We start from the raw sequence: 9,423 nt of genomic DNA, 5'->3' as shown, positions 1-9,423 counted from the left end.
GGCGTGGCAGGACGAATGAGCCGGTAGCTCCACCCTAGAGCAGGCAGGTTCCAGGCTGGGGGAAGGGAGACCACAGGGGAGTCCTCATGTTGTGGGTCTTTCAGGGATGAGCTCAGATCTAGTAGGCATTGAGCTTTTCAGAGGGAAAGTGAAGGGGCAGAGAAGAGGGGAGGGACACATGCTACATGGATAGGCTCTCTCAGTCTGTGTCACCTATCAGAAGCAAGCACACTTGCTCTGCTGGCTGCCAGTTACAGAGGTTGGGGCTCTGTCCTGTCTGTCCTCCCATGCAGAAGTCTGTTGTCTCCGATGACTGTCCAAGCAGCAGAAGAAGAATTCAACATTCTAAGCCCTTGGCTATTTTAAAATTTTTATTTTTATTTTAAGTATATGGATGTTTTGCCTGCATGTATGCCTGAGTACCACCTGTGTTCCAGCTATCTGCAGGGGTCAGAGAGAGTGTGGGTCTCTTGGCACTGGAATTGCAGACAGTTACAAGCTGCTATGTAAGTACTGGGAGTCCATCTGGGTGCTCTTAACCACTGAGTCATTTCTCCATTTATTTATTTAGCATTTATTCTCCCCCTGTCTCCTCTTTCTGCCTCTCCATGTACACCTCCCACCCTCTCCTCTCTCGTGTCTCGTCTCAGTCTTCCCCTTCCCCTCCCCCTCCTAGCCCCCCTCTCCTTCTCCCTCCCCCTCTCTCTCTGTGTTCAAGAAATGGTTCCCTCCCTTCTATCACATGGCTCCAAGGGACTGAATTCAAGTTTTCAGTGTTGGCAGCCAGGACCTTTACGGGTTGAGCGGCTTTCAACTGATGAGTTAATCATTGATGCTTCTGAGACAGGTCCTGGCTATCATAGCTCACCGTGATCTTGAACTTGGTGCTGTGCTATCTCTTAGCCAAAGCCTGACATTTGGATTCCGTTTAGATCGTTGTCTGAGAAAAGTCGACCAGAGTCCTCTATTCGGACCTCAGCCACAGCAAGTGGTAAGCTCTGGCAGCCTTTCCCTTCCTTGGGCTGTCTTAATTGGCTGGTGTACCTGTAACCTCAGGTCACGCTGCCAGAAGCCGCGCCAGTAGTCTTGTCTCTCTACCTGCAGAGGTGGAAGCCGAGCGTTCCAGAGAGTTGCGCGATCTTCGGGAGACCTATCCCAAAGTTGTCCCCAGGAAACATTCCTCCATTCTGCTTCATTTCAGTGCAGCAGCTTCTTGCACAATTGAGTGTGCTCCTTTTAGAAGCAAAAGGGTAAACGAGTGTAGCAGGTTGAAGAGTCATGGGGGAGGGATCGCTTTAAAGGCAGACAGAGGCAAAGTAAAATGAAAGTGACCACTCCACGCCGTCACCCGCGATGGGCGTGGGCCAGGCTCCGCCGATATTGGTCTGGACTTGAGCAGCAGAAGTTTGACAGGCGGTGCGGCTGCGCCAACCCTGGCTCCTCCCACACTCCCGGAGCCTTAAGCCCCGCCTCGCCACCGCGGCCCGGTAGCCCAGGCCTGCCCCGGATAGTGTAACATGGGTTCCTCCAGCTCCACGGCTCTGGCTCGCCTCGGCCTCCCTGGGCAGCCGCGGTCCACCTGGCTCGGCGTCGCCGCGCTGGGACTGGCTGCGGTGGCGCTGGGGACCGCAGCTTGGCGTCGCACGCGTCCCCGGCGGCGCCGGCAGCTGCAGCAGGTGGGCACGGTGTCGAAGGTTTGGATCTACCCGATCAAGTCCTGCAAGGGGGTGTCGGTGTGTGACACCGAGTGCACCGACATGGGGCTGCGCTGCGGCAAAGTGCGCGACAGGTACGCCGAGCCCCACACTGCACCCGGCGCGGATGGGCCGGGGCGAGGGAGGTGGGGCCTTGCCTATCCCTGCTCGGAAGTGTGAGACCTGGAACCGGGCGCCCCTCGGTGAGTGCAAACTTTGTGAGCCGGAGCCTGGAGTAAGTCGAGAGAGGAGTTCCGTACTACAAGCTGTGTTCTCCCCAAACCTAGAAAGTAAGAGTTTGTTGCTTCTGGGAAACGCGTACACACATATGGGAAAGAGCTGACAGCAGTTACAGCACGGTGCACATTGGCGAGCGTGTTCAAGTTGAAATCTAAGTTTGCAAGCGCAAAAATGGCTGTGGGGAGGCCTTCTGGGAGGAGAATTTTAGTTTTACCACATGCAAATGTACTCTAAAGCGAAACAGAGCGCCTGGATTTCGGCTCCCACCCCTTTCAGCTTCACAGAACTGAGGCTTGTTGCCTGAATTCTCTGGGCTCTCGAGCTTTGATCCGTTAGCTGCGAAGCCCGTGCTTCTGGCTAAAGTAGTTTTGGAAAAGTGAGTTGGAGCATTCCTAGAACCCTGGGGGAGAGAGACTCCCCTGTCAGCTGTCCGTACAGCTCTCCTAACTGTGGGACACTAGAAATATAAAATGCCATTGGCTGAGCGTTTTCAAGAACATCGGCCTTCTCTCTAGTTCTGGTGACCACTTGAACGAGTAAGGAGCAGAATTACAAGGTTTGCCGAGGGTGGGGAGGGGGTCGGGGGAGGGGTTGTGGCAGATGGCGATAGAGAGCTAGTCACAAACGGGTATAAAATAATCATAAAGGAGGTTAGAATGAAAAAAAGGAGTTTAGTTCTGCAACAGAATAAATTTATAGATCAGGAAGCTCATGGATTTTTCCATTCCTCATCAGCACCTTATGTTTGCAATGCTGGGAAGTTTGAGTTTAAATTATCATTTACTGAAGGCCTGGGGATATAGCTCCGTTGGTAGGAGAGAGTGTTTGCCAAGGGTTTGTGAAGCCCTGAATTTTATCCTCCAGCATCCAAGGGAGGCATGGTGGCACATGCCAGTCATTTCCACACAGGAGGATCAGAAGTTCAAGGTCACTCCCAGGGAAGCTGTAGATTTGGGTTCAAGGCCTGCCTGAGCTATATGAAAACTTGTGTGTATACTGAAATGAAATAAAACGAAACAAAATAAAATGAAATAAAATACCATCATTCCTCGAGAGTCCCAGCCCTGTCCAAGCGAATTGAAATCAGCAAGAGTGGAGAATCCCCCGGGGATTGTTCTGCTCTAGTGAAATGGTTTCCCATGAGATCATTGTGAGAAAGATGCTTAGAGTTTATTAAAGTGTGGAGGTTAAGATCTCATCTCAGGTCAGGAAGACCTTGGGTACCTGGTACTGGATACTGTACAACACTCAAGAGGTTCTGAGGCCCACGGTGTTAACCAGAGGAGGCAAGGCAGATGTGAGCATCTTTCCTCCTACCTAGGAACCCTGGGGTATCTCACAGGTAACCAGTACCAATCAACCTGTTTCCTCAGATCATCAGAGCATGGCGTGTGCCTCACTGAGATTATCATGGCTTGCCTGTGATGTTGCTAGTGTAGGGAGAAAAGGTGTCCTTTGCCCTGCTTTTCTGCTCCCGGGGATTCAATAAAGTAAATAGAACTGCATCGTTTCTCTCGTTTTGAGCAATACATTCTTTCTCTCATTTTTTTCCTTTTTTTAAAATAAAAGATCTCCCTACATAGCTCAGACTGACCTGAACTCTGGCTTGCTGTGTAGATACGGTTGTCCTTGAACTTGTAGGGATCCGTCTGCTTCTGTTTCCCAAGTGCTAGGACTCTAGGCCTGTCCCACCGTGCTCAGCAGGATCAGCTTCCTCTCTGTATGATGTGGTTTGAGGCGGAGGGAAAGGCAGAGAAATGGTTATGTGATAGACATTGGGCTAAAACCTGTCCTGTAAGTTTGCCCATCTATGGTTGGTTTTGTGGGCTAGCTAGGACTGTCCCCATCCTGTGGGTTTAGCAAGACAGTATTGGACAGGATGAGTATGTCTTGGGGGGGGTCACAAACCCAGCCTGTTCTGGGGGGGGTTGAATTCAGATCTAGGCAAGTACAGCAGTCACTTTTCTGAAAGTACTGTGTGATACAGTTAACTCAAACTGGAGGAGGTTAAAGGCCTCTGTTCAAGGTCTCCTGCTCCTGTGCGCTTCTTACGTTCCTGTATCACACAGTATTATTCAGAAATATTCAGAAGCAAGCTTCCGGCTAGGACTCTGCTTAATGGCCCTTGTTTTCTGCCCGAGTCAGGACCACAACTACTGGTCTTTCTGGAGGAAAAGACATCTTTTGTTTAGTTTGTGTCCATATTTTGAGTGTTTGGCTAGTGTTCTCTGCTCCTTGGGCAGTGAAGTGTTTAAGGTCCTCCGGGGAGATGGTAACACTGGCACCTGCTTCCTTCCTTGATCTTGTAAACGTCCTTCAGCAGCGGACTCTATCACTTTCTCCGTTCATACCCTTCTCTGAAGCCAACTGTCTATTTCTTCTGCACGCATTTATCGCCTATTGATAAAGGGAGCACCCCTCCCCGGCTTATTCCCATCGCCCACCTTTCCCTTCCTACCTCTTCTGGGCTTAGCCTTTCCTGCCCCCACCCAACTCTGCTGGCTAGTTGGCAGTTAGGGTTTTGTTTGTTTGTTTGTTTTGGTTTTTTGTTTTTTGTTTTCCGAGACAGGGTATACAGGTTTTCTCTGTATAGCCCTGGCTGTCCTGGAACTCACTTTGTAGACCAGGCTGGCCTAAAACTCAGAAATCCGCCTGCCTCTGCCTCCCAAGTGCTGGGATTAAAGGTGTGTGCCACCACGCCTAGCGGCAGTTAGTTTTTAACTTGAGTGAGATTAGTTCATTTGCCCTGGGCACCGCCTCACTGGTCCACTGGTGTTCAAGGCCCTGCTGTTTACTGTGGGGATTCTGAACTCTGGGCTGTGACACTGGTCCATCTGCCACGTGCTTGTGCTTTGCTGTAAAGTCAGGGTGCTGACTCTCATTGCAGGCCAAGTTGGGGTAACTTGATTATGAAAAGCCACTTTCTAGGCTCATTCTGTCTCTCGGAGCTGGCAGAACACAGTGGATCATTTGCTCCTGGGGAATTATTTATGTGCACAAGATAAAGTATCCTAAGGAGGTGGCTGAGGTCTGTTGTAAGTGGCAGCTGTCTTAGTTAACTGTTCTTATGGTTGAGACGAATACCTGACAAGAAGCAAATGAAAGGAAGATGGATTGTGAGGGGCTGGTCTCATGGTGTCCACAGTCAGGAAGCAGAGACAGAGAGGGAAGGCTGGTGGTCAGTTAACTTTGTCCTTGCTATTCAGTCTAGAACCCCAGCCCATGGGAGCACGCCACCCATATTTCAGATGCGGCTTTTCACCTCAGTTAATTTAGAGACTTCCTCAGGTGTGCAGTTCCTGGGTTGAATTCCCTTGTGGTCCTCTTCTGTCTTTTCAGTTGCTACAATGACTAGGCAGCTGCTAAGCGTCCCCTCCCGCTTTTAACTTCAGCAGTTAGTTCTCAGTCATTACACAGTGGCCTGGGCTAGCAGAGGGGTTGTTGTCAGCTGTGGGAGGGACTATTTTGGGTGGATGGAAGCTGATATGATTCAGCTCAGAGAGAAGGACTGATAACGAGAGATGATGTGTCTGGTTGGGTACATAGGGGTCTTGTCTGGGCATGGGGAATGCTGAGAGTTAAAGGTTTAGGCTTGGGTGACGTTTTAACCAAAGCAGGGTGTCTTAGTCTATTTTCTTTGACTGTAAAAGTACATTTGAGATTCAGTAACAAACAAGTCTGGGGATCCTAGGGACATATGCTCACATGCAGTGAGGGCTTCTTGCTGCATCTTAAGGTGGCAAAGGTAGCTTTGAGTGCTAGAGAGAGCTCCATTTGGGGACAACAACGTTTAGATCACAGGATCCATCCAGATGTTCAGGATCTGCTATCAGCTCTCGGAGAGGATGGGTGGATGGCTTTGAGGTGAGGGAGAGCCAGAGGAAGTCCTTGGGAAATGAGGAAGCTGTTCTGAGTGTGCCTGTTTATCTGCCTCTGCAGGTTCTGGATGGTGGTGAAGGAGGACGGACACATGATCACTGCCCGCCAGGAGCCTCGCCTTGTGCTGGTCTCCATCACCCTGGAGAACAATTACCTGACGCTGGAAGCTCCAGGCATGGAGCAGATAGTTCTGCCTATCAAGCTCCCTTCTTCAAATAAGATCCACGACTGCAGGTGCTCTGCTTGCGGGTGATGGGGGCCATGGAGCTGACTTTTCCCTGCATTTGTTACAGTTCATGTCAGAACCGCAGTTGATGAAATCAGCGCAGGACAAGACTGAGGAGGGTTAGTCTCCAGGATGGGTCTTAGTGTGAGGGACTGTTAAGGGTACCCAGGATTAGCTTTGAGTTTTGATGAGATTTTACTTCTGAGAGGGGGTCTGACATCCCAGGTTGACCCTAACTTTTTTTAAATGTAATTGAGGATGACTTTGGACTTTTGATCTTTATATGTCTTTATCTCCCGAGTGCTGTACCACCTTGTGACCGCTACCACCGTGCTCAGTTTGTGTGATGCTGGAGATCAAACCCTGAGCTTTGAACATGTTAGATATTCACTCCACAAACTGAATTTCAGTTAGTTAGTTTTAATCAGGGATGGTTGAGAGCTGCAGGTGACGAAATGACTGTCCTATAGGAAAACTATCACTTATGTTAATGAGTTCCTAGAAGTAGGTAGAGCTACCACATAGAGAAGCCTAGGGCTGGCCAGAGGTAATGTGAAGAAGGAGAGACGACTGCCCTAAGGGAGGGTTCAGGTTTGGCCAGTTAGAATAACTTCAGCAGGCCAGGAAATAGCAGCTGTGTGGCTTAGAGGTCTGACCTCTACTCCCCGTAGGTAAAGACTCAATAAAGGAGAGTTTGCCAGTCATGCTCGCATGTGACAAAGACTATTGCTCCAAGAAGTAGCTGGCCATAGGAGGGCCAGTGATAGTGAAGCTAAAAGCATCGTTAACACAAGTGCCTGTGTTCAGGGCGTGTCACCGTCCATTCAAACTGGAAAGGCCTTTATGTTAAGAAAAAAAAATTACTTAATTACATGCAGTGGGTGTGCAGTGCACACAGGCAACAGTGTGTATGTGGAGGTCAGGAGACAACTTGCAGGAGTTGGCCTTTTCCTTCTCCCATGTGTGTGTTCTGGGGATCATATTTGGGTCTTCTGGTTTGACAGCAAGTGCCCTGACTTGCTCGACTGTCTTGGGACACATTGTTTAGAGTTCTTAGCGTGCCACCCTAGCAAGAGAAGTTACTGGTGACCTTATCAGTTGATCTCAGAGCTGGATAATGAGCACACTAGAGCTTTTCAGCCCCTAGAGTCTAGCCCTGAGACTGAGGACTTAGGAGGTGTGTGTGTGTGTGTGTGTGTGTGTGTGTGTGTGTGTGTGTGTGGGCAGGGGCAGGGGCAGGGGCAGGCAAGGCCTCAGGCTTTGGCATCTGTTTGCGTGTGGGTCCTCTCTTGATGGCCTGCTGGATCTTGCTTGAATTTCTTTCTTTCTCCTCTTCCTCTTCTTCCTCCTCTTCCTCTTTTTTCTTTTCTTTTTGCTGCTGAGGGTTAAAGCTCTTTGATGTTAGGAGTCTCAGAAGCGTCAGTGTTTTGCTGTGGAATGTTGTAATGCTTGATCCCTGGTAACCAGGTGAGGTTTTTGTTTTTAGGCACTGGGTTAGAACCGGGTTTCTTTGTTTGTTTCGTTGTTATTTATTTATTTGTTTGTTTGTTTGTTTGTTTGTTTGTTTTGTGTCAGAATCTCACTGTGAATCTCTGGCTGGCTTGGAACTCTGTAGACCACACTGGCCTCAAACTCAGTCTGAGTTTGAGATTAAAGGCGTGCAGTACCACACAGCTCAGCCTAGCTTTTCAACCTTGTGCAAACATGTACTATCCAAAGGTGCCTGGGCTCATGGAAGACTCTTATGTCTTATGTTTGTTCAGAGTGTCTGAGCTGAAATCCATCATTCTTGCTTGCTGATTCCCCAAGTTTGAAAGCTCTACCTTGCTGAATACAGACAGTATTTTGGCTAGTTGTCTTAGTAAGCCCATAAGTGAACATCACAAAGTTCATTTTACATAGGAGAAAAACAGACTTTAATTCCCCATTCCCCCACCCAACAGAGATGGGAGGAGAAGGAGGGTGAGGGAGAGGGAGGGAAGGAGAGAGAGAGGGGTAGGGAGGGAGGGAGGGAGGGAGAGAGCATATTAGTGAGCTCTTATCACCTGTGCGGAGAGGGAAACCAGTGTCCACAAATGACAGGTGTTGAAGAGAAAAATTAGCCGTGCCTCTTATATCGAAGCTGAAAGATTGTGTGTGCTTACTTGTGGAGAGTGATGGGGCTGTGTTCCTTGGGGGATTCACTGTCACCCGCAGCAAGGGTCTTCCCCTGTTTACACAGAATTCTGGGGAGGCCCAGACTCTCTCTGGAAGCCGAGGGGAAGAGAAGAGACCTTGTAGGAAGAGGCTATCTTGTGGAGGTCAGAGGGCAACTTGAGAGAGTTAGTTCTCTCCGTTCACCATTCAGCATGTGGATCCCCGAGACTGAACTTAGGTTGTCAGACTTGGCAGCGGATGCCGTTACCCATGAGCCATCTCCTTGCCAGTGTTAAAATGTTTAGACCAATTATTTATAGGCCAGTGGTAGTGTTTCTTGATGATCACCGATTTCATGTTGATTAAAAATGCCATGTGTAAGTGGAGTATGGAGACACGTGCCCTCAATCCAGTACCTGGGAGGTCAGGACAAAAGGACTGTGAGTTCAAGGCCATGCTGGCCTACAGGCTGAGACAGTTTAAAGAGCCTGCTGCTAGTCTTTTAAAGGAGGAGGAAGGAGGAAAGACTTCAGACTTAGCAAACAGCCATTGGGGTCTAGCTTCAAAGACCAGCTTTTATTTTAACTTGAAATTTCAGTGCAGCTGAGCCAAGTCCACAAGTATTGGCTGTCTTCGTGGACAGACTTAAGGTTTGTTTTTCCTAAAAGTGAAGAAGAGAGGAAAATGACACTGTCCACAAACAGTCCAATACAAGTTTTATTTCTTTGTAACTAAAAAGAGAAAGCAGTGAGAGGTCATGTGACACAGAAAAGAAAGGGGGCGTTTGTATCACTGGCCATGAAACTTCAGCCAGCTCTAAGTGTCTGGGTGTTTCTCCCCCAATGACCAGTTAGTTCTCCAGTGCACACCAGCTGGTGTCCCACAGTCTAAGGGTAGCACCATCTGCCATGAGGTAACCTCAGATCCCACAGGGTAAGGACTGGTCTCTGGAGACTGCCTCTCACTTCAGATGCTAGCGAAGGCCTGAGTTCTGACCCACCAACTGTGGCTCGACATTCACAGCCTCTTTCTTGGGTTCAGTTCCTTTGCGAGCCTTACGGAATTCAGGATACATTTTGCCAGTTTCTTACAAAGGCTACCCCAAAGCTAAGAAGGAGGAGGCAGATGATGAAGTAGTTGGACAGGGTATGGAGGATGCTACCCTTTAGATAACATACCATGTTCTGTTCCATCCCGAGAATGATCCACGATGGCCATAGTTTGGGTTTTTTTTTTTTTTTTTTTTTT

General features: G+C 49.1%; 1 protein-coding gene across 5 annotated transcripts in view; it reads left to right on the top strand.

Annotated features, from left to right (window-relative positions):
• The first annotated feature begins 98 nt into the window (after positions 1-98).
• Marc2 (mitochondrial amidoxime reducing component 2) overlaps positions 99-9,423 on the top strand; it is a 34,072-nt gene continuing 24,747 nt past the window's right edge. Inside the window, exons 1-2 of one of the 5 annotated variants that reach the window (XM_021160299.2) lie at positions 99-506; positions 5,874-6,047. In XM_021160299.2, coding sequence (XP_021015958.1) covers positions 391-506; positions 5,874-6,047 — 290 coding nt within the window. In that variant the 5' untranslated portion in view covers positions 99-390. Of the gene's footprint in view, positions 507-865; positions 992-1,423; positions 1,790-1,895; positions 1,985-5,873; positions 6,048-9,423 lie in introns of those variants that run through there. The other 4 variants (XM_029475991.1, XM_021160221.2, XM_021160133.2 and 1 more) reach the window with 4 other exon arrangements.

This window comes from Mus caroli, chromosome 1 (genome assembly GCF_900094665.2).
Source record: "Mus caroli chromosome 1, CAROLI_EIJ_v1.1, whole genome shotgun sequence".
Lineage (NCBI taxonomy): Eukaryota > Metazoa > Chordata > Mammalia > Rodentia > Muridae > Mus > Mus caroli.
Note: the sequence above shows the minus strand (reverse complement) of the source record. Positions and strands in the feature narration are given on the sequence as shown.